General features: G+C 46.0%; 1 protein-coding gene across 3 annotated transcripts in view; it reads left to right on the top strand.

The window, feature by feature from the left end:
• Positions 1-7,896: 7,896 nt before the first annotated feature.
• Positions 7,897-25,483, top strand: part of SLCO5A1 (solute carrier organic anion transporter family member 5A1) — a 153,775-nt gene continuing 136,188 nt past the window's right edge. For 2 of the 3 annotated variants that reach the window (XM_010330741.3, XM_003942904.3), the window contains exons 1-2: positions 7,897-8,105; positions 9,793-11,197. In XM_010330741.3, coding sequence (XP_010329043.1) covers positions 10,282-11,197 — 916 coding nt within the window. In that variant the 5' untranslated portion in view covers positions 7,897-8,105; positions 9,793-10,281. The remainder of the gene's footprint in view (positions 8,106-9,792; positions 11,198-25,483) is intronic. The other variant, XM_039464926.2, reaches the window with a different exon arrangement.

Here is a 25,483-nt window from a genome sequence, read left to right as displayed (position 1 = left end):
TCCCCTGAAACGTGGATCTTTCTTTTTTTTTTTATTGCATTTTAGGTTTTGGGGTACATGTGAAGAACATGCAAGATTGTTGCATAGGTACACACACGGCAGTGTGATTTGCTGCCTTCCTCCCCTTCACCTATATCTGGCATTTCTCCCCATGCTATCTCTCCCCAACTCCCCACCTGCCACTGTCCCTCCCCTATTTCCCCCCAACAGACCCCAGTGTGTAGTGCTCCCCTCCCTGTGTCCATGTGTTCTCATTGTTCAACACCCGCCTGTGAGTGAGAACATGAAAACGTGGATCTTTCTATGGATCTAGGAAAGATGCATGTCCTCAGATAGGCAGTGGAAACCCAGAAGGAAGGATGGAGAGAGAAATTCCAGCTGTCTCTGGGCTTTGCTCTCTGGCTCTAGATTTTGAGAAATCTACAATTCAGGGCTGTCCATGAAGTAGGTCCTAAAAGGGACTTCTCCTACAGAGAGGCAAGCTGACAGCAAGGCAGAGGGACCCCAGGCTGTGATTGATAAGCTGTAATTTTCTAGCTGATGATCTAGTATTTTGATCCTTGTCCAGGGGCAGGATAGAGCAACCAGTCTGCATTTTTAGGCAGAAAGGGATTCACTACAGGAGATTAGGGCTTACAGAATATCTGGAAGACCTGGACACATGGTCTCTAGGTTGAGTCACCAGGAGTGATGCTATAACACTGCAGACCCATCCTGCCAGGAAAGCAGGTGCTTCTGCTACAATCCGCAGGGTGAGGAGTCAAAGACATTCACTAGTCTCTTGACTTCAGGATATCTTGAGGTGGCTGAATCCAGAAATCAGAAAGCGGTCAATACTGCAACTGCATCTCAACATCTAGAAGCTGGAATTTGGACAAAAGAATACCAAAGCAGAAAAATGCCATGTCTCCATGACCTGATTGCTGGCATAGACAGCCACAAAGGATAGGGCCTGTGCCTCACTCTACCTTCCCAAATGTGCCAGAGTACATCAGTTCTTACTCAGGATCTGATATGCAGGGAATCTGGAAAAGGTAGTTTTATAGATTTTCAGACTCTGCTATTTAAGAAAGAACAGAAAAGCCGGGCGCGGTGGCTCAAGCCTGTAATCCCAGCACTTTGGGAGGCCGAGGCGGGTGGATCATGAGGTCAAGAGATCGAGACCATCCTGGTCAACATGGTGAAACCCCGTCTCTACTAAAAATACAAAAAATTAGCTGGGCATGGTGGCGTGTGCCTCCCAGCTACTCAGGAGGCTGAGGCAGGAGAATTGCCTGAACCCAGGAGGCGGAGGTTGCGGTGAGCCGAGATCGCGCCATTGCACTCCAGCCTGGGTAACAAGAGCGAAACTCCGTCTCAAAAAAAAAAAAAAAAAAAAAAAAAAAGAAAGAACAGAAAAGTAAGAAGTGCACGCTGAGTACCAACAACCACATCTAACACCGTTCGTTTTGTTTTATCACATGAATTTATTTTCCTTTATTAGCCCTTAGCCTTGAGGAAAGACCTGTTTAAAAGCTCAGACCTTAGGCCAGCTGTACGGTAGAGTATAAGTGAAGCTAATATCTGAGTGGGAGCATCAAATTAGGCAGCGCCGGTCAAAAACTGTGTAGGGTCTAGGATTTTACCCTTCTTCCAAGATGACAAGTTATCCTGCTAGGATTTCATGGATAGGGGGGAGAAAAGACTCCAGGGTCAGAGACAAAGGATATTAGTATTTATGGAAAAAGCAGCAGCTGGAGGGTGAGAATGATGCTTGTGCCAGTTCCCCATGCCCCACAAGTCCCACAGGTGATGCAAAGAGTTCATTATAGATGCCTGTGCACGCGATGGGCTGCATCATGGGAGAGGAGCACTGAGCTTGGAGGATACATTGCTTTTCAATAAGCTGAAGCAGTAAGCCTGCTCTTTGCCCAGGGGAAAATATTACCTCATCCCTCGAGGTTGCTGGCTGCAAACACAACTCTGAGAAATGGCCTGGGTAAAGAGTGGTGTGACATTACCACACACACACACACACACACACACACACACACACACACACAGGTTTTCATCTTTGGCTCCTGGCTTATGATAGTCACTTGTTCTGATGTTGGGGCATTGCAGACCTCAGAGCCAGGCCTCAGGAAACAAATCTTTCTGACCTTCCCCTGCCCTCTCTTCCCCTGCCCAAGGCAGTCTTTCTGATTGGAGAGCATAAGACTCTCATTTCAGATAGAGTCCTGCCCCATGCCCTGAAGGCACAAATGCTGCACAGAGAGGCCAAGGAGAATATGGACAGACGGAGGGTTTCCCCACTCAGTCTATCAGTTCTGGATCATCTACTTTTTGTCCAATCACAGCCTGATGCAGTTGCCTTCAGTCCTGCCCATCCAACGAACTCTCCATAAAAGGCCCAGGATGACGGGGTTCAGAGAGCTTCTGGGACAGCTCAACCGGTGGGGCTTCCCGAGGGTCGGCTCACCTAGAGCGAGTCCAGAAGTTCCGTGCGCCTCCCTGCATCCTCCCTTCTATGTGCCTCTTCACCTTTATCCTTTGTATTAAACTGGTAAACCTAAGTGTTTCCCTGAGTTCTGTGAGCCTATCCAGCAAATGAATCAAACCCAAAGAGAGGTTGTGGGAATCCCAAACTGAGGCTAGTTGGTCAGAAGTTCCGGAGGCCCAGACTTGAAAATGATGTCTGGAGGCGAGAGGAGGCAATTTCGTGGGACTGAGCCCTCAGCCTGTGGGATCCGATACTATCTTGAGGTAGGTAGTGTCAGAATGGAATTGATTCGGAGGATGCCCAGCTGGTGTCTGCTGCAGAACTGATTGCTTGTTTGTTGGTGCGTACTCCGCCCCAACGTCTGACCGCAGAAGACACTTCTGTGTTGATTGTTGCGGTATGAGAGCAGAGAACAACACAGTTTGAGTTTTTCCACAGTTAGAAGTGGTTAGGGCTTTGTGTTCTAGGTACACCCAAGAAAAACGTGTAGAGATACTCACATCCACGGAGGAATGGAAGACGGCCTCTCCTTACCTGCTTCCCATCTGACCTTGTTCTTTCTCAGGCCCAAGTGGCAGGCCCAAGTGATAATTATGAAACGTCTTTCAAGGGAACGTGACTTTTTTTTTGAGACAACTGTCTCCTCTTCACAGGGAAGTTTCTCCCCATTACTAGCCTTGGAGTATCTGGCTTGATTATTTTTTTTTTTGTTGTTGGTTTTTGTTTGTTTATTTTTTGAGACAGGGTCTTGCTCTGTTGCCCAGGCTGGAGTGCTGTGGCGTGATTACAGCCTACTGCAGTCTATACCTCCTGGGCTCAAGTGATCATTTTGCCTCAGCCTCCCAAGTAGCTGAGATCACAGGCACGTGCCACCATGCCTGGCTATTTAAAGTTTATTTTTATTTTTATTTTTTTAGTAGAAATGGGTTCTCAAGGGATCCTCCCACCTCAGCCTCCTAAAATGTTGGAATTATAGGTGTGAGCCACAGTACCCAGCTATTCTGGCTTAATTATATGAAGGGAGATGGCAGTTTCTTTAATGCCCTGACGGTAGGATCTTGACTTCTCCTGACTGCTACCAGAGGTGCTGCCCAGCTGCTCTACTCCCTCCTTTATAGGGAGCCACACAGGCAGGTGTTCATGGAACTGTGGTTTCCTGGGGTGTGGGACTTGCAGTGTGCTAAGTCTCTTTGTTTGGACACAGTCGGTCACTATACTCCTTTAGCATTTGTAGGGCCCTCAAGCCACAAGGCTGGAGTGATTGCCTGCGTTCACTGTGTTCCAGGGCCAGATCAGTTCCTCTCCTGTTTTGCCCAACCTGAAACTCACTTCTTTTTTTTTTTTTTTTTTTTTTGAGGCGGAGTTTCGCTCTTGTTACCCAGGCTGGAGTGCAATGGCGCGATCTCGGCTCACCGCAACCTCCGCCTCCTGGGTTCAGGCAATTCTCCTGCCTCAGCCTCCTGAGTAGCTGGGATTACAGGCACGTGCCACCATGCCCAGCTAATTTTTTTGTATTTTTAGTAGAGACGGGGTTTCACCATGTTGACCACGATGGTCTCGATCTCTCGACCTCGTGATCCACCTGCCTCGGCCTCCCAAAGTGCTGGGATTACAGGCTTGAGCCACCGCGCCCGGCTTTGAAACTCACTTCTAAGGAAGGATATACATGCCAAGTCCTATTAAGGGACTACCTTAAAGACACAGTGTGTCTTCTCTCTCTCTCTCTTTTTTTTTTTTTTGACATGGAGTTTTGCTTTCATTGCCCAGGTTGGAGTGGAATGGTGTGATCTGGGCTTACCACAACCTCTGCCGCCTGGGTTCAAGTGATTCTCCTCCCTCAGCCTCCTGAGTAGATGGGATTACAGGCATGCGCCACCACACCTGACTAATTTTGTATTTTTTTTTTTTGTTTGTTTTTTGTTTTTTTGAGACGGAGTTTTGCTCTTGTTACCCAGGCTGGAGTGCAATGGCTCGATCTCGGCTCACCGCAACCTCCGCCTCCTGGGTTCAGGCAATTCTCCTGCCTCAGCCTCCTGAGTGGCTGGGATTACAGGCACGTGCCACCATGCCCAGCTAATTTTTTGTATTTTTAGTTGAGACGGGGTTTCACTATGTTGACCGGGATGGTCTCGATCTCTTGACCTCGTGATCCACCCGCCTCAGCCTCCCAAAGTGCTGGGATTACAGGCTTGAGCCACCGCGCCCGGCTTAATTTTGTATTTTTAATACAAAATTGTCCATGTTGATCAGGTTGGTCTCAAACTCCTGACCTGAGCTGATCTGCCTGCCTTGGCCTCCTAAAATTCTGGGATTGCAGGCGTGAGCCACTGCGCCCGGCCTCAATGTGTATTCTCTTAAACAACCAACACCTAATTCAATTGGGGTACTGGCAACTATGTATTATGTTTTATACCCAAAAAATATTCTGAACCAAAAACTCAGTTCTTGTAGTATCTGGGAGACCTCTGAAGTGATCCCTCTTTAAAGAGGAAGGGAAGGGAGGTGGTAAAAGGCTCCCTTCAGCTTCCTTCTGCCTATTCTCCAGGATAGTCAGAGTTAAACCTGTAGACTGCTCTAGGAATTCCAAAGGCTATGCTCTTGTTACATGAAGATCAGTAAAAGAGTCATTTATGTATAAGCTTGATGGGCTTAGAAAGAAGCATAGCAAGCCTGAAAGTTTGAAGAGGGTTTACAGTCAGATGCTTCCTCTCCCGAAATCCCAAACAAGGCAGGCATTCTGACCAAAGTAACTATAAAATATTGAGTGAAACAAACCACAGGGGTAATGGAACCCCATGATGTGAGTCCATTTCTTTCTATTAATCAGATGATTAGGGCTAATGAGGCATGCTGGTCTTTTTCAAAGTCACCTTTAACTGGAAAGATAAAGCAAAAGAAATGTTTCTTGCTGAATGTTTTCTTTCTTTTTTTTTTTTTTTTGAGACGGAGTTTCGCTCCTGTTACCCAGGCTGGAGTGCAATGGCGCGATCTCGGCTCACCGCAACCTCCGCCTCCTGGGTTCAGGCAATTCTCCTGCCTCAGCCTCCTGAGTAGCTGGGATTATAGGCACGCGCCACCATGCCCAACTAATTTTTTGTATTTTTAGTAGAGACGGGGTTTCACCATGTTGACCAGGTTGGTCTCGATCTCTCGACCTCGTGATCCACCCGCCTTGGCCTCCCAAAGTGCTGGGATTACAGGCTTGAGCCACCGCGCCCGGCTGAATGTTTTCTTCTTGTTTCTTATGTGAGTAGCTAATTGGATCTTTTAAAATTTTGTCTGTAAATCATGACCTTTCTATTAGTGGCAATAAAAAATCCATAGGTTCTTACGGTTGCTTCTACTTTAACTGTGGTAACTGACTATGAATAAAGACAGTGCATTCCAGGGACATGATTGCTTGATTTTCAAGTAGAGAAGTCCTGTTATGGCACCTAATGCAACACATTGAATTTGCTCATGTCTGGAGCTGAGACTGAAATAAGAGAATGAGGCACAGAGCTTGGAAGGAGGTGATAGGAGGTAGGTTGATTCTGTTTGGATTTAGAATAAGCTCAGAAGAGTATTTGGGTACATATCTTTGCCCACTTTATCAGACTAAACTCTGGGCAGGGTTGCAGCTGGAGTCCTATTGCCGGTTTGTAGAAAAGTGACTGGGACTGATGGCGATCTTAAGAGAAGGAGACAATGGCAGGGAATGAAGAAATGCCTCGGTTGAAAGGTCAGTCTTGCTGCTACCAGAAGATCGATGCTGTCTCAGAATGACTTCAAGTACACACTGACTGTTTTTTGCGGTCAGGGGGCCTTAATTGTTCTCTAAGGATCAGCTGTAGATACAATGGTTGTTGAATTAAAGGGAGATAAACAACAGAATCAAGGTGCATTGGTGAGTCAGGATGCTACCCAGTGACAGGAGAGACAGTAGAGAGTCAGGGTGAAGAGGTTAAGGAAGAACATGGTCTATTGGAGCACATTCATTCATATTGTCTACAGACTAGCTGTGTGCCTATATAAAGCTACTTAACCTATCTACACTTGTCACATCTGTAAATTGGAGACAGTGCTCTCATTGGATAAGGCCAAGGGCCAGTGGAGGGGCCTCGACCTGGCAACAGTGGCCGGCGTGGTCACTGGCACTTGTGAGCAACCTCCTTTCCTCCGTTAGAGCGTTACCCTGCTCTGTCATGGTCACCAGTGCCCTCAGATATTTTTTCTTTTTTTTTGTTGCAGTTATCATCCTGTTTGTCTTCCCTGTGTGCATTTAACCCTTTCCTTCTTACAGCTTTCTGCTCTTTTGGCTTTTCTGATTCATCCCATACCTCTCTGACCCTTGCTTCCAGTGTCCTTCCTTTAGCAGTTCCCTCTCTCCCAAGGTCCCTCCACAGTATGGATGATCTTCCCTATTCATCTCATCCTTTCTCATGCCACCTTTGGGCTGATGACTACAGATCAATATTCCTAGTCCAAACCTCCTGTGTGTCCCAATGGCTTATGGGGCATGTACCCTGGGATGTCCCCCAAACATTTCAAACTCAACACATCTAGATGAGAACCATCTCTTTCCCCTCAAGTATGTTTCTTTCCCTGTGCTTTTATTGGCTATCAGGCACCTAGTCACTCAACTTGGTGCTAGAAACTTGGGAGTCATCCTACCTTGACCTGTTTTCTCCTCTTGCAGGTTGCATCAGCTGCCCACTTCCCTCCTCTCCATGGCCCCTGCCAATGCCTTATCACATTTTGCTTTCACACTGCCTCCCAACCTGCTTCTGTCCACGCAGTGTGGCCTCACATCTGTCTACCTATTATTGTCAAAGCCAGCTCTCTGGTGAGGAAGTCAGAACGTCACTGCTCCCACGGTATTGACAATACACAACTTAGGAAGCCCGTAGTGTCCGTTCCTACTCAGCCACTCTTGCAGTGTGGTCCTCTGCCCCATCTCTGCAATTTTCCCGGCAGCTCATCCACCTATTGACTGGCAGCACCATGCCCCGATGCCTCTACTCTTCCTGCTGCGTGGAAATGAAGGCTAATGGATATTGGCTTCTCTGGTAGCAGGTTGCACAGCATGCACCACGTTTTTAAAGCCATTTACGTATTTCCCCCACAAGCCTGAGGTTTCCTCGGACCAAATATCTTCTCTTGTTTATCTTTGGTCCCAGAACCTACTATGGTGAGTGAGACACCGTGGGTGCCCAAGGCACGTAATAAACGATCAGAAATGATTTCTTTATTCAGAGTGGGCTGTCAGCCTCAGTCGCTGACTTTTCTAGAGACCGGCTCCCTCGGGTTTCAGCGCTCCTCGGCCCTCGCGGCCTCGCAGGTGAAGGGCAGCGGGGTGGCTGGCTGCGGAAGGGCTGGGCTGGGTGACTGCCCTCGCGCCTGCGCCCTCGGCTGCTCCTCTCCGGGCGCGTCTCTGTGCGCGTGTGTCTGTTTGGAGCGGAGGAGAGGCTCGGGTGACAGGCGAGTGGTGGGGGGAAGAGTTCAGCCGGAGTCGCAGTCTCATTCACTGATTTCTCTCCAGCTGGACAGAGGCTGCCTCCCCACGCGGCTTCCAACTAATTCCCGTAGCTCAGTAACCTCCTCCAGCCGCTCCACTCAGCCAGGCAGACAGACGGACTCGCTAGTGAGTAGCGGCGACTTGAGCGTCCGGGCAGCGCGGCGGGCTGTCGCTGGCGGTCTGGTCCTTCCACAGGCTGTGTGTGTGTGTGTGTGTGTGTGTGTGTGTGTGTGTGTGTGTGTGTGATGGGCGCGCAGGGGGTGTCCCTGGGATTCCACGCCTGTTCCAGGAGCTCCCTGCCGGGATTGGCGTGTCCATCCGAGTCTGCGCTGTGGTGAGGGCGCTCGCCCAGGCAGGGGGTTCGGACGCCCACTGCGCGAAAGGAGTTTGCCGGGATTCCCCTGCTCCGCATGCAGCGGCTGGTGGGGTTCCCCAGAAAGGCGTCTGGGCAAGGCGGCGGCGGGGAAGCCCGGGATTGTGAGTGGCTAGCAGGCCAGGAATCTGGGAGCGGGTTTGGCCCAGCACAGCCGAGGGAGACGCCGGAGCGGCCACCCTTGGCAGCCCAGCTTCTCCGCCGTTCTCCCTGGCCCTTCCTCCTTTCTTTTCTCAGCAGCATCACAAAGGCGCGCCGCAAAACGAAACCCAGTGCAGCGAAGCTCGGCTCTCTCCCACCTGGTGCATATTCCGTCCCTTGCCCCCGCCCTGGGCTGGAGGAGTGGAGTGAGGGTCCCCAAGATTAGGGGCGGGGGCTTACTCCGGGGGCACACCTGTTTTTGATTCTCGCTGAATTCAAGCTGGGTGCGGGATCCCGAGAGCGGTTCCAACACTTACACTCCGGTGTGTGTGTGTGTGTGTGTGTGTGTGTGTGTGTGTATACGTGTTTGTGGCCGCGCCCGCGCGCCCGCTCCCCAGGCCCACGCTCGCGGGGTGCGCTCAGTCAATAGCGCACCTCCCCGCCGGCCCGCGTGCGCCCAGCCGGCTCCGTGGGCTCTCCGCGCGCCCTGTGACAGCGTGCCGGCATCTCTTTGTTTGGTTGTGGCTTCCCTAGCTCTCGGCAAAGCAGACGGATTTTCGGTTTCGTTTGATACTGTGCCCTGGGACTTAATGCGGGCCACAGCCTCGAATGCCCCTGGTATTTGTAATTGAAGAGTTCTTTCGGGCAGAGGGTTATTTTTAGTGTTGGAATAAAGAGGCAAGCATGTTGACCTTTTTTGCTGCTGCCTTTGGCTTTGAATGCGTGTCTCTGGTGGAGCAGGCAGATTCGAATCTAGTGGCGCACACGTGCCAGCGCACACCAGTGTGCACACACATTTCTACACACGTAGTTTACCCCCACCCTCTTCTTTCCTTTTTTAAAAAATTGGGACAGGGAATACATTGTGTGTCTGTGAAAAAGTTTCCTTTGTTCTTCTGGGCATTTTCTATTTTGAGTAATGGAGTAGGAGTACGAAAAGGTTGCAATTAGTTCACTCGAATAAAAGACATTGCCTCTGAGTCAGAGCTTCCAGGTTGATAATTATTAACATATAAAAGCAAATGCACTGTTTAAGGCAAAAGGGGTGGGGCGGGGGCAGGTCCTCGGCAGACAATGAGGGAGAGTCTCTGCCAACTGCCTCCTGCTTATTGTTCCGGGACTAGAGACTGCAGCCGGCGGCTGCCTAGTCCTCCGGGGTTCAGCTCCTCGCTCACTTCTCCGTCCCTCTGGGGACCGGACCGTTCGGGGTCACCTAACGCTGGCCCCTGGGGTACCTGGACGCTACTCCCAAGGCGCAGCCGCTCTTCGCTGACCGCGCTCTCTCTCTCTGCCTTGCAGGTTGGCAGCTTCACTCCCTAGGGTGCCGGGAGCCCAGGCGGCGAGGACCCAGCACCCCTATCTCAGGGAGGTGGGATGAGGTGTGGACAGCAGCGCTAAGTCCTCCCGGCTCTCGGCGCGAGGCGCACTCCCTCCTGGACTCAGGCCGAGCAGCGGCGGCGGCGGCGGAGGGGATGAGCCCGGGACGCGCAAGGCGCCTGCCTCAAGCTACTGCCCGGAGGGGGACGCCGAGCAGGGCTCATCGCAGGACCCCGCTGACCCCTGTCCCCGGTGGCACGCGGCTGCGGAGCCTTGGAGCCGCGTCTGTGGTCAGGATGCATTGGGCACCTCCCTGCTGGTGAGGATGCCCTGCTGCGCGGCCCTGCACCCCCAGCCCCAGTCCCAGGTGGGCAAGACTGAGTGGGCCCGACTTTGGCCCCTCGTGCCGGTGGATGAAACGTTTCGGAGTGCTTGGGTGCTGTCAGCTATCGAATTTTAATTCTAAGCGCCATGGACGAAGGCAGTGGACTGCAGTCCGGGGCGGGAGAGCAACTGGAGCCGCCGGCCACCGCAGGAGCTGTTCAAGAGAGGTGCGAGCCGGAGACCCTCAGGTCTAAGAGTTTACCTGTCCTCAGCAGCGCCTCCTGCCGGCCGAGCCTCAGTCCCGCGAGTGTAGACGCCAAGCCGGCCTTCGGCTGTACGGATTCTTCGGGCCACCAGGAGTTGAAACAAGGCCCGAACCCGTTGGCCCCCAGTCCCTCTGCCCCGTCCACTTCGGCGGGGATGGCGGGGCTTGGGGACTGCAACCACAGGGTGGACGTCAGCAAAACCTTCTCTGTGTCCTCCGCTCTGGCCACACTCCAGGAGAGAAGGTGCCTCTATGTGGTCCTCACGGATTCCCGTTGCTTCCTGGTATGCATGTGCTTTCTGACCTTCATCCAGGCGTTAATGGTCTCTGGGTACCTGAGCAGCGTCATTACCACCATTGAAAGGCGCTACAGCCTGAAGAGTTCCGAGTCAGGGCTGCTGGTCAGCTGCTTTGACATTGGGAACCTGGTGGTGGTGGTGTTCGTCAGCTATTTTGGCGGCCGCGGTCGGCGGCCCCTGTGGCTGGCCGTGGGTGGACTCCTCATCGCCTTCGGGGCAGCCCTCTTCGCCTTACCTCATTTCATCTCGCCCCCCTACCAGATCCAAGAGTTGAATGCCTCGGCCCCCAACGACGGCCTGTGTCAGGGTGGCAACTCCACCGCCACTTTGGAGCCTCCCGCCTGTCAGAAGGACTCGGGAGGAAATAATCACTGGGTCTACGTGGCTTTATTCATTTGCGCGCAGATTCTCATTGGAATGGGCTCCACACCCATTTATACCCTGGGACCAACCTACTTAGATGACAATGTCAAGAAAGAAAACTCCTCCTTGTACCTAGGTAAGAATTTCCTGTTCTCTCAGATACATTTCACTCATGCTGAAACTTACTTTCCTTACAAAAATCAAAAGGAAACATTATCCTCACATTTTCATGTATATTGAACATTCAAGTTCACTTTATGCTTTACCCTTGCTGCGGTGTGTTTTCAGTTTGAGAGAGAATCAATTAATTGAGAGTTCTCAAAACTAATTTTCAGACTCATGCTTCATGTTTGTCTTTTCCCAAGTAACATAAACTTTAAACTGTGGGCTGATGCTTCTCTCTGTTGCTACCTACCTTTGGAAAAGCTCCAAATTGTCAAGTTTATATTCTGATACACTTGTTCAGGAAGCAGCAGAAGTGCCTTGTGTGTAAAGTTCTGAATGATTTTCTGCTTCTATCTGCTGCTGCTTCTGATTTCTGTCCAGAGCAGCAGAGATGGTGGCGTGGCCACACTGCATACATCATGCTTTATTGCCTTCATACCTGTATTTGTTTGTTTTTTTAAAAGTTTTTTTTTTTTTTTTTTTTTAGAAAGAGTCTCACTCTCTTACCCAGGCTGGAGCCCAATGGCACGATCTTGGTTCACTGCAACCTCCATCTCCCAGGTTCAAGTGATTCTCCTACCTCAACCTCCTGAGTAGCTGGGATTACAGGCACCTGGCATCATGCCTGGCTAATTTTTGTAGAGATGGGGTTTCACCATGTTGGCCAGCAGGCTGGTCTTGAACTCTTGACCTTAGGTGATCCACCTGCCTCAGCCTCCCAAAGTGTTGGGATTCATACCTATATTTCTTATATGTCACCTATAGTGCCATCTAAAAACAACAATAAAATTTTGAATGATGTAAAATGACTGGTTTATCTTTATGAAGAAGCAACACTACAGGTCATAAGTTTATCCAAAGCCATTTTTTATTGCTGCCAAAGACCCTCAAGTATATGAACTTGGGAGAAGAATCCATTCCTCTTTTCTGAAAAGCTGTGGCTCTGGGATTTGGTGTGTTGACTTGCGTAAGTCAGCACCAGTGGACAGAGGTGCTTGAATTAAGTACAGGGGCTCATGTGAGGCCAGGCAGCCATTGCAGAGGGTAGGGAAATTTATATCCTAGAAATTCCAGGTTGTTAGCACCTCCCTGTAGTAGCTGGTTCTGCAAAGTTGAACTTCTAAGGGATGTATTTGAATCCATAAGAAGGATCAATGGCTGTCATACCAGATGAGATTTTTGTTTTTCTCTTTCTCTACTGGAGTGCACCCTAAGCAAGCTAAAGGATTTTACTTTATTAAAAAACAAAACACGAAAAACCTGAGACTGGGCACAGTGGCACATGCCTGTAATCCCAGCACTTTGAGAGGCCAAGGCAGGTGGATGATGAGGTCAAGAGATCAAGACCATTATGGCCAACATACTGTTGATTAGTTCCTCATTTAAAAATTACAAAATTTAACTGGGAATCTCTACTAAAAATACAAAAGTTAACTGGGTGCGATGGTGTGCACCTGTAGTCCTAGCTACTTGGGGGGCTGAGGCAGGAGAATCGCTTGAACCTGGGAAGCGGAGGCTTCAGTGAACTGAGACTGTGCCACTGGGCTCCAGCCTGGGTGACAGAATGAGACTCCGTCTCAAAACAAAGAAACAAACAAACAAACCACTGAAATGAGAGCCGGGTGCGGTGGTGCACGCCTGTAGTCCCAGCTACTCAGGAGGCTGAGGTAGAAGGACTGCTTGAACCCAGGGGCTTGAGACCAGCCTGGGAAACATAGTGAGACCCCATCTAAGAGATGGTAAATTAAAATGGGAAATAAGCAAATATTAGCTATATTTAACAATTTATTAGCCATGTGCTAATAGGATCCTTGATTTGGGAATATTAAGATCTTCAAAGGACAGTGAAAATGACATCCAATGTAAGAAGGCTAGGTTTCGTCCTCAGTATAGTTACTGTCCCCAGAAGCTGTTATAGAGGGGAGTGTAATCTCCAGTAACTGTCTCAATGGGTCAGGATGAGCATTTTATAACTTATTTTTATTACTACATGCAAATAGAAAGAAATTTCCTTACTGGGTAGAGAAGAATAGCTTGCTTATTACCTTAACTCTGTGTTTTCTAACATTTATTAAGACAAAATTTTAAACACACAGAAAAGTTGAAACAACAGCATAATAAGCACCAGTATATCCATCACATAGACCCAATAATTGTTTATTTTGTCATGCTTGCTTTGTCAACCTATGTGTGAGTGTATGAATGTACAGGAATATATTTTGGGGGATGAGAGGCTAAGCCTTGCAAAAGTAATTGCAGACACTGCTAGGGAATCTTCTAAAAATGAAGGTATTCTTTTTTTTTGAGACGGAGTTTCGCTGTTGTTACCCAGGCTGGAGTGCAATGGCACGATCTCGGCTCACCACAACCTCTGCCTCCTGGGTTCAAGCAATTCTCCTGCCTCAGCCTCCTGAGTAGCTGGGACTACAGGCGCACACCACCATGCCCAGCTAATTTTTGTATTTTTAGTAGAGACAGGGTTTCACCATGTTGACCAGGATGGTCTAGATCTCTTGACTTTGTGATCCACCTGCCTCGGCCTCCCAAAGTGCTGGGATTACAGGCGTGAGCCACTGCGCCCGGCCAGAGGGCATTCTTTTATATAACTGAAGGAACATCAACATCCTAAGAAAGTTCATAATCATTCCCTAATATTAAATATTCAGGCCGTATTCAGATTTCCTCAATTGTCCTCTGAAAGTCTTTTATATTGATCGGTTGATTGATTGAGACAGGGTCTTTCACTCAGGCTGGAGTGCAGTGGCATAATCTCAGCTCACTGCGATTTCTGCCTGTCAGACGCAAGCAATCCTCTCACCTCAGCCTCTCAAGTAGCTGGGACTATAGACCTGTCCCACCATGCCCAGCTACTTTTTTGTGGAGACAGGGTTTCATCATGTTTCCCAGGCTAATAATAATTATCCTTTAAATGAGGAACTAATCAACATTCATTCATGCATTGCATTTGGCTGTTAGCCATTTTAGCCTTTTATAATCCAGAACTGTGCCTCAACTTTTTTCTTTTACCATGGCATAGACTGTTGGAAGGGACGAGGCTGATGTTCCACATTTTAGATGTATCTGATCGTTTCCTCACCGTGTGACTTACTTTGTTCCTCCATTCCCTGTATTTGTTTTATGCTAGAAGATCAGCCTGGAGGCTTGACTAAATTCAGACAAAACATTTTTGGTCAGACTATGTCAGAGGCGATGCTGGGTGTTTTATATTACATGCACCTTGACGTTAATTAGTGGTATTAAGCATAATCATTTGGCTGAGTGAGTGATTGATGGGTCTTTCCATTGTAAAAATACAGTTCTCACTTTGGAAATAATAATTAACCTGTAGAGCAATATATGGGCTCTGTGTAAATATGACAGTTGATTTTCATATTCTTACTGATCTTTGCTTCTATTTACTTTGAAAACTTGGATGTTCCTTCCATCCTACCTTTGGTAGCATCGATGCAGACTAGCTTTGTCAAAATGACAGGCAGAGCCCTATTGAAAGGGAGGACGTCCACACACAAGAGCCCTGAGATTTAACTTTTCTGGTAGTGGTTGCCCACCAAGAAGAAAAACAGCAAGTGAATATGAAGTGCATGTTCTGTGCTAAGTACTCTGCTAATTTTGGGAAGACCAAAAATGAGACACAGTCCCAGCATTTGAGGTGTTCTTTGTGTAGGTCAATACTGCTGATTCAAGGTAGGGGTGTAAAATGACGTGTGCAAGGGAAGGAAAGGAGTAGAAATGGTATTCACTTTCCTCCTTCTTTTCTTTTTTAAAGATACTGATTAAATTGCTTTTTTCTGGAAAAAAAATTTGATGAATGCATTAGGACACATTCTTTTAGAAACCAAGAGAATTCTGCTTCCTATTAAATGGATCTCAGTAAAAGCTACAGTAGTTTGAGTATGATAAATCTTACGTATTATTTCACTTAATGTTCTCAATGAACTTATGAGATGGAGATTTTTTTCCGCTGTGTTACAGGTGAGGAAACAGGCTCAGAGAGTTTAAGTGACTTACTTAAGGGCCTCAACCCCATGCCTTTCTGACCCCCGGGGCCCTTGAGCTTCCTTCAACAGTGCATGGCTCCTTGGCAAGAAGCCCTGAGAGCCAGTGGAAACCTAAGGACGTGCCAGGTTCAGCAGTTTTCCAACAGCGCAGAGCACAGAATGCAGAATTGCCTTGAAGTCATCAAAACATGATCAAAATAAGATTATTCTCTAAACCCTTTAAAGTAGGTTTGATAGACCTACCTCTGTACAAATTAGAATCAGAGGCTATTATACCCTTAGAACATGAGCAGTCTTGACCAATTATGATGTGAGACATTTCCCAATACATAACAGGTTAAAATACCTTTCTTATTTTTCACAAAGCGGTTCTGTGTTACGTTTTTCACCACCCATCCCTTCCTTAATCTTCCTGTTCATCTTGCTAACTTCTCATTATAACCTCAGAGGAAAGAAAAAAATCAGGTAGTAGGTTAGTAATTATGGGCAGGAACAAATCTCTGTAGTAATGTAAAAACCATTGAAATGGAATGTAAGTATGTATCTTAATCTTTTGAAACTTCTATGTTAACATTCTGGCAGCCTTAAGTGTAGAAGAGTTGTGGTCATAGATGAGATGTAGAAGAATTTATAGTAACAAAATGCCTTAACCTCTGCAAGGAGAGAGGCTTAGGGTTGACGAGGAGCATAGAGAAAACTTTGGAGGTATTAAGAAGAAGCAAGGTTAGCCACTAGACCATAATTTGTAATTATATCTTACATGTAAAGAGAGAGAGAAAAGGTGATCCTTTGGGGGCAAGAATTTATGATTCAACAGGGAAAAGAGTAAGAATGGCAAACTAGGTGGGAGAGGAAAAGGACGCATTTCTAGCATACAAAGCCTCAACTCTGATTTGGTGAAATTCAGTAATATCAATGGTTGGCATGGGTCAGCCGTCAGTTAAGCGGGGTGAGTGCTGGCTCTTCCACTAACTGTCAGCGCTGACTTCACATGGCAGAGAAGGGCTAGCATTGGCCCCGTGCCTTAGAAAGAGCACTGGATAAAGAGGCAGAAAAATTGTATTTGAGTCCCACTCTACCAACAACTGGTCATGGAACTTTAGACAGATCCCTTGGCTTCTCCCAGCCTCTATTTTCACATGGGGATTAGCACATTTGTTTCTCTTGCTGTAACATTTTGAAGACCAGGTGGGATTCCGTGTATGCAAATGTGCTGCAAACTGTAAGGGACGAGGCTCTGTTCTGTCCAAGTAGAATTCAAACTCATCCTAGGGTGTGGGCAGAGAGGGGAGTGAGAGATAGTTTGCTCTTTCCAAGTATGAAAACCCTTAAATATATCTTTTTTTATAGTTAGAAAAAATAAAAGAAACATTGTGTGGGAAATTAAAACATTGTGTAAGAGAGCATTCCTGGGAAACATTGTACAGAAACATTTTGATCAGTGTTTTAGTTAGGTTATAACCTGATTAATTGAATTTTCTCAGGACTCAAGGTTTTATCATGAGAACTTTCTGCAGCCAACATTTGATGATCGTCTTTCTTTAATGTATTAAAGTAATGCATGTTTGCACCTAGCATAATATAGTGAAAGCTCCTTTGAAGTTTGAGGGGCTTGTGGTTTGCCATTTCACCCCTGTGGGTCTACATTTGTCCACATTGACTGTGGCAGGATGTATGGTGAACAAGGACAGGTCCCAGGAAATGCTTGGAAGTAATTATTATTGCTTTTATTTTATTTTATTTTCTATTGTATTTATTTCATTTTATTTTGAGACCAAGTCTTGCTCTGTCCCCGAGGCTGGAGTGCCGTGGCACTGTTCTGTCTCACTGCAACCTTTGCTTCCCTGGTTCAAGTGATTCTTCTGCCTCAGCTTCCTGAGTAGCTGGGATTACAGGCACCCACCACCACGCCCAGCTAATTTTTGTATTTTTAGTAGAGATGGGGTTTCACCATATTGCCTAGGCTGGTCTCCAGCTCGTGACCACAGGTGACCCACCTAACTTGGTCTCCCAAAATGCTGGGATTATAGGCACGACCCACTGTACCTGGCCATATTGTTTTTCGCTTTCTCTTTCTTTTTCTTTCTTTCTTTCTTTCTTTCTTTCTTTCTTTCTTTCTTTATCTTTCTTTCTATCTATCTATCTATCTTTCTTTCTTTCTTTCTTTCTTTCTTTCTTTCTTTCTTTCTTTCTTTCTTTCTTTCTTTTTCTCTTTGTCTCTCTCTCTCTCTCTTTCTTTCTTTCGACAGTCTCACTCTATTGCCTAGGCTGGAGTGCAGTGGTGTAATTATGGCTCACTGCAGCCTCAACTTCCCTGGGCTCAAGTGTTCCTCCTACCTCAGTCTCCCTGAGTAGGTGGGACTACAAGTGTGCAACACTATGCATGGCTAATTTTTGTATTTTTTGTAAATATGGGGTTTTGCTATGCTGCCCAGGCTGGTCTTAAACTTCTGGGCTCAAGTGATCTGCCCTCCTTAGCCTCTCAAAATGCTGGGATTACAAGTGTGAGCCACTGTGCCTGTTCTATTCTGGCTTACTTCTTCTCCTTCTTCTTTTCCTTCTCTCTGTCCCTCTCCTCTCCTATTCTTTTTCCTCCTCCTCCTCTTCCTCCTTTTTCTTTTTCTTCCTCTTCTTCTTCATCCTCCTCTTCCTCTTCATCCTCTTCTTCTGCTCTCCTCCCCTCCTCCTCCTTCTTCCCTTTATCCTTCTCTTTCTCCTTCCCCATCCCCTTCCCCTTCCTCCTCTTCCTACCCTCCTCTTCCTCCTCCTCCTCTTCTTCTCTTCCTTCTCTTCTTCTCTCCTCCCCTCCTCCTTCTCCTCCTTCTCCTCCTCCTCTTCCTTCTTCTTCTTCTTCTTCTTTCTTCCTTTCTTCGTTTCTTTTTTTTTTTGAGAAGGAGTTTCACTCTTGTTACCCAGGCTGGAGTGCAATGGCGCGATCTCGGCTCACCGCAACCTCCGCCTTCTGGGTTCAGGCAATTCTCCTGCCTCAGCCTCCTGAGTAGCTGGGATTACAGGCACGCGCCACCATGCCTAGCTAATTTTTTGTATTTTTAGTAGAGACGGGGTTTCACCATATTGACCAGGATGGTCTCGATCTTTTGACCTGGTGATCCACCTGCCTCGGCCTCCCAAAGTGCTGGGATTACAGGCTTGAACCACCGCGCCTGGCCTCTTCATTTCTTAAATTTAATTTACTTTAATTTAATTTTTTGAGACACAGTCTCACTCTGTCACCCAGGCTGATCTCAGCTCACTGCAACCATCACCTTCTGGGTTCAAGCGAATTTCCTGCCTCAGCTTTCTGAGTATCCGGGATTACTTTCTGAGTATCTGGCATGTGCCACCATGCCTGGCTAATTTTTTTTTCTATCTTTCCTTTCTTTCTTTCTTTCTTTTAACATTTCATCAGTCTTCTAAAAGTAGAATGAGCTTCAAATTAGTTAAGTTGTATTTCTTCAAGATTTTATAGTAATAGAAATATCTATGTGTAGAAATATATATAAACATATATAGACATATGATTTTAATATATGTACAGATATATTTGCTCTTTTTGATAATTTTTCCAAATATGAGAAATATTGTATGGAAAAATCTGTTTTAAACTTTATTATTTTTGCCGGGCGCGGTGGCTCAAGCCTGTAATCCCAGCACTTTGGGAGGCCGAGGCGGGTGGATCACGAGGTCGAGAGATCGAGACCATCCTGGTCAACATGGTGAAACCCCGTCTCTATTAAAAATACAAAAAATTAGCTGGGCATGGTGGCGCTTGCCTGTAATCCCAGCTACTCAGGAGGCTGAGGCAGGAGAATTGCCTGAACCCAGGAGGCGGAGGTTGCGGTGAGCCGAGACCGCGCCATTGCACTCCAGCCTGGGTAACAAGAGCGAAACTCCGTCTCAAAAAAAAAAAAAAAAAAAAAAAACTTTATTATTTTTTAAAAATACTTTTTTTGTAGGCACAGGATCTCGTTATGTTGCCCAGGCTGGTCTAGAACTCCTGGCCACAAGCAATCATCTTGCCTGAGCCTCCCAAAGTGCTGGGATTGCAAGTGTGAACCACTGCGCCCAGCCTATGGAAAAATCTTGATCAGTATTTCAGCAGTGTTATATAGAGCAATGCACAGATCAATATCGATATGATTTTATTTATAGTGATATGTACAATGAGAGATACATGTGTGTGCAGTGTTCACTGGAACCATATAACTATGTGTACCAGTGGTTTGACAAGTTAAGAGTTTCTTTGTCTTGAATTACATAAGGCAGCTAAGGTGGGCAGTCAGGGGCTGGCACAGCCTTGAGTGCTGCCAGGTCCCCCTTCTCTTCCTCCTGGGCTGTTCATAGTGATGGCTGCCATGTCTCAGGTATGACACAGCTGTTTCCACAGAAGGGAGGAGGCAGAGCCTGCTTCCTCTAGAAGATGTCCTGTTGGCCAAACAGAGTCCCCTGGCCTATTCCAGTTAACAGAATTTTGAGAAGGCAGGTTTTAGATTTTCCAGTAGAGATAGGGTTTTGCCACGTTGCCCAGGCTGGTCTTGAATTCCTGATCTCAGGTGATCTGCCCGCCTTGGCCTCCCAAAGTGCTATGATTACACGCATGAGCCACTGCACCTGGCCCAGAACTGTTTTTTTTCTGACTAGTATTAGCAATTATCCTAAGCACCCTGTAGGATTAGTTTTTCTGATTCTTTTTGTTGGGATTTTAAAGAGGCTCATTAAATAGCACCTCTTTCTTTACCTTGAGTTCTGAGTTAATTGAGAAATATGACAAAGAGAGCACATGGAGGCCAAAACATCACTTTTAAAAACTGATAGAAGTGAGGTTACAGAATGTAACCTTGCCAGGGGCCAAGGGAAGGGTGAAGGTTGCAGTGAGTTGAGATCAGCCTGGGTGATAGAGTGAGACTGTGTCTCAAAAAATTAAATTAAAGTAAATTAAATTTAAAAAATGAAGAAGAAGAAGAAGGAGGAGGAGGAGGAGGAGGAGGAGGAGGAGGAGGAGGGGAGAAGAAGAAAAGGAAGAGAAGAAGAGGAGGAGTTTTCATATCTTTGTGCTGGTGGACTTTCTAGTAAGAGCAGAAATAAATAGGCCTGCCCATCTAGCCATGGGCAATGCTGGACCCAATCAATGAGGTTGCCTGGGGTCTCCCATGGGGAGCAGGGGGCGGGGGTGGTGGTTTCTAGGTGGGACTTATGCCAGAAATGAGCAGGACTACAGTTTCACTCCCCATGTGCATACATGCTCCCAAGAGGCGAAAAAGAGGAGCTGGGCTGAGCATGCTCGGTTTATTTCAGGTTCATCAGTCACATTAACCCCCTTCTCCCTTCCCAAGAAGGAGCAGTGGATGCAGAGAAAAGGTGAGAAAGGAGACATTGAGAGTGGAGTGCGAATACACATTGTCTCCTAAGACTAGGAACCCATTTAAAAATGCTGCTTTATTTTTGCTTGTCTTGTTTACAATGTGCTTACTTTCGTAAACCACATAAAATCCTTTTTGGAAGTACTGTAGCCTCCTTGCAAATCGTGAATAAATAACAAATAATCTCCACTGAAAACTAATATGAGGCAGAACGATGACTGAGGGATTTGGAGGGATGATCGGGACACAGAGAGAATCAGCTGGAGTGATGAGGCGCCACACAGCACCAGCTTCTTGGTAGGTTGCTCATGAGTTTTGTGTGCTTCAGACAGCTAATTTGTGCCATAGCTATGTCTTCCATATAACAGCAATGACTGAATTTTGATCAGCTGTGTGATGGTCATTTTTGGCCTCTACGACAAATTCATCTGTGATGCTGGGAAACAAACCCATTTCAGGGTCTAACTGCAAAACAAAGGGTTTTACTGCCTCTCTGTGGAAGACAGTGGGTGTGCATTGATTCATTCGGCCCACCCACGAATAACAGAGAGCAGAATTTTTGGTAACATTTATGATACAGTTTTCAAACAGGGTATTATTGATCTCTCCTCTCATATTGCTATGAATTCTTTTATCTGTGTGGTCTGAAACAGTTCTTCTGAAACCTGAATGTGTGTGAGATTCTCAGGGGATCTTGTCAAGATGCAGATTCTGTTCCGATAAATCTGGCTTGGACCTGAAAGTCTGTGCTTCTAATATGCTCCCAGGGGAGTCCATTGCTGCTGATCCAAGGGCCACATTTTGAGCAGCAAGGACTGAAAGACCAGAGACATTTGACCCTTTTCATTGGCAAGAAGTCTCTCTCTCTGGGTTTGGGGTTGGAATCACTTTTGGTAAAATCAAGGGCTGGCCGGGCGCAGTGGCTCAAGCCTGTAATCCCAGCACTTTGGGAGGCCGAGGTGGGTGGATCACGAGGTCAAGAGATCGAGACCATCCTGGTCAACATGGTGAAACCCCGTCTCTACTAAAGGTGCAAAAAATTAGCTGGGCATGGTGGCGCGTGCCTGTAATCCCAGCTACTCCGGAGGCTGAGGCAGGAGAATTGCCTGAACCCAGGAGGCGGAGGTTGCGGTGAGCCGAGATCGCGCCATTGCACTCCAGCCTGGGTAACAAGAGCGAAACTCCATCTCAAAAAAAAAAAAAAAAAAAAAAAATCAAGGGCTAATGGCCGTTCTATTTCATCAGTTTTGGGTATTTGATAAACTGTGGCTACTTCTTAGAATTTCACAGTTGTGTCATATGATCACTGATATGTTCAGTGAGAGAAATGACCTGAGGTGAATGGTGTCCATTTTGATATTCACCAGAAGAAACACTCCTTTCTATCTACTCCCCACTCAGAAGGCTCTGTGCAGTTGGGTTTCTCCCTTTTGGTAAAACTTTGGATGTCAGAGATGAGTCTGCAAGCCATGTAACCCTAGGTGAGCTCACCTTCTAAGGCTCCTTGATGAGGGAAAAGCAAACAAATCCACATACTTGGCTCTGCTTTTTTTCTTTAAAGACAATCTAGAAATGTTAGCAGTGAATTGGGAGTTTGGTGACAGACAGATGTAAGGTCCATATTGGAAATGATTTTGGAGAATAAGGATCAGAAGTTTTTCTATTGCAAAGACTTGATCATACAGAGAGGGGCATGCTGGCATGGTTGGCTGTGGTTCTCTCTAGGGGTACTATTCAAGTCAAGATGTTTCCTAGAGATCATCTCACTTGATCTCATTTGTCAAAATGATAATTTGGCAGGCAAGAAAACTCAAATTCCAAACGGTGATTTGAGCAAGGGAAAACAGAATGGTGGCTCCTCAAAAAATTAAGAATGGAATTATCATATGATCCAACAATCCTAGTCTTGGTATAGATCCAAAAGAATTGAAAGCAGAGTCTTGAAGAAATTTTTACACACCGGTGTTCATAGCAGCATATTCACAACAGCCAAGAGGTGGAAGCAAGCCAAGGGTTCGTCAACAGAAAAATAGATAATCAAGAAGTGCTATCTATATAATATTATTCAGCCTTAAAAAGGAAGGAAAGTCCAATACACAACATGAATTAGCCTTGAGGATATTATGCTAAGTGAAAATAAGCTAGTCGCAAAAAGACAAATACTATATCATTCCACTTATATAAGAAAGTCAAATTCATAGAAATAAAAAGTGGAACAGTTGTTGCCAGGGGCCAAGGGGAGGGGCAAATTGGGAGGGAGTTGTTCTGTAATGGGTTTAGAGCTTTATTAACACTTTTGCTAATGAAAAAGTTCTGAGAGATCTGTTGCATGATGATGTGAATATACTTAACACCACCGTATACACTTATATATGATTAAGATGATTTTAAAAACTAAGAAATCTGTCCAGGTTATACAGTCAAATTGACTTGAGTCTGAATGGATATATGGACTATAAATTCACCTGAATTAAAAAAAATGATTATGATATAAATGGAAATTTTGAAAAGTTCAAGTCCTCATGGGTAAAGTCCCTTCTCCCAGCCTATGCAACATTCTAGCACATGTTAAATAACATGAGTCTGTACTTCAGTTACGAGAATTGTTTTCTCAAGTGTGTGGGAATTTCAAGTCATTTCTTTTGGGCATAATTTTAAAAAGAAGAAATAGGGATTTGGGAAAAGAAAAATGAAGGCAAAGTGGATTTTATAGTAGGCATGTTAAGATTAAAGTCTTCAGGGAGAGAAATGAAGGTGAAGAAACATACCTGTGGGTTTGAATTGTTCTGCAGTGTGTTTCTGGGGAAAGAGACTGGAATACTTGGAGGTAGAGACTGTGGGTTCATGTTGATGTGTTCTGCTGTGTTGGGTGCTCCTGCAGTAGCCCGTGCTTGCACCCTGTTTCCTGTGTTTTCAGTTTCCTTTTGCTGGAGAAAAAGAGATGGGGGTCCCACAGCTGCCTGGTCCCCCTCCTCAGCCACCATTTGCAATTTTACAGTACTCAGGTGTTGCGGGTTCTTCACTCCGGTTCTCGTGGAAAACTTTGTAAGTTTCAGGTCATTCTAAAATAGTGGTTCTCAATCGGGGATGATTTTGCCCTTCTGGAGACATTTGGCAATGTCTGGAGTAACTTTTGATTGTCACAACTTGGAGAGGGTCTATGGTATTTCATCATGTTTAGGCCGGGGATGTTACTAAACATCCTATGATGTCCGGAAGAGCCCCCAATATCCAATAATTATCCAATAAAGCATTGCCATTGGGGATGCTCTAAACTTTTTCCATCTTAAGCTTTTAAGTTATTCAATATCTTGAGTTCCTTATATCTTGGGACTGAAAGTCAAAATCTCTAGTTCATAAAATCAGAAAAGTATTGAATATATGGATGGAGGAGACTTAGGAAAAAATATCTCTTTGTAAGTAAGAAAGTCTTCTAGCAAGCAAGGGATAGGAAATAGAAATTAACTGTGTGTTATTCGTTGCTACATCGTAGATATTGTAGTATCTATACTATACTGTGCTGTTAGTAGTTTAGAGAAGATACTATGGTGTGCTCTAGTGGATTATTTTTAGTGGGCGCAAAAATATTAGGGCTTTCCTGGTTTCTAGAGTCATTTCAGTTCCCATCAGCTTAAAAAAATTTAACCATGGGGATTTCCTGGACCATATTATTGGAGTGGGAAATACTGTAATCCTTGAAGAGAGAATGATGTAATTGTGTGTGTGTGTGTGTTTGTGTGTGTGTGTGTGTGTTGATATCGTAGCTCTCTCTTAGGTGTGGTCACCTTAGGAAAAACATCAAGACAAGGAATTCTGGAAAGCTAGAAAGCAGTTTAATCAGCAGTCTAAAGCAGAGCTCTTCAACGAAGTAAATGGACATCAAGAGGAGCTCTAGGATGGGTTTAATGAGGAGTTATAAGACCTAGAGTTTTTCTTAAAAGTAAAAGAGAGTGGGCTGGGCGCGGTGGCTCAAGCCTGTAATCCCAGCACTTTGGGAGGCCAAGGCGGGTGGATCACGAGGTCAAGAGATGGAGACCATCCTGGTCAACATGGTGAAACCCCGTCTCTACTAAAAATACAAAACATTAGCTGGGCATGGTGGCACGTGCCTGTAATCCCAGCTACTCAGGAGGCTGAGGCAGGAGAATTGCCTGAACCAGGAGGTGGAGGTTGCGGTGAGCCGAGATCGCGCCATTGCACTCCAGCCTGGGAAACAAGAGCGAAACTCCGTCTAAAAAAAAAAAAAAACAAAAACAACAACAACAAAAAAATTAAAGGAGAGCTTAATTAACAACAACAACAACAACAACAACAACAACAAAAACCCTACAACTGTGATATAGTTTCACAGGTGGAGGTCTAACAAGGGCTATTTTAACAGCAAATATTTCAAGTGTTTAAAAATATGCCAGGCGTTGTGTTAAACACTTTATTTAATTTTAAAAATTATAATTTGATAATTTACAACAGCATAAATTTATGGGTACAAAGTTATGTTATGATTTATGAATATGACGTAGAATAATTAACTCGGGCTGATGAACATATCTATCATTTCAAATACTTAACATTTTTATGGCAAGAATATTTGAAATTCACTTTTAACAATTATGAAATGTACCACACTCTATTAACTATATTCACCATACTGTGTGATAGAAATTTTAAAAAACTTCTCCTGCCTGAAATTTTGTACCCTTTTTTTTTTGAGATGGAGTTTCGCTCTTGTTACCCAGGCTGGAGTGCAATGGCGCGATCTCGGCTCACCACAACCTCCGCCTCCTGGCTTCAGGCAATTCTCCTGCCTCAGCCTCCTGAGTAGCTGGGATTACAGGCACGCGCCACCATGCCCAGCTAATTTTTTGCACCTTTAGTAGA

The sequence above is a fragment of the Saimiri boliviensis genome, chromosome 15 (genome assembly GCF_048565385.1).
Source record: "Saimiri boliviensis isolate mSaiBol1 chromosome 15, mSaiBol1.pri, whole genome shotgun sequence".
NCBI lineage: Eukaryota > Metazoa > Chordata > Mammalia > Primates > Cebidae > Saimiri > Saimiri boliviensis.
The sequence above is the reverse complement of the archived record's forward strand: the minus strand, read 5'-3'. Positions and strand labels throughout refer to the sequence as shown.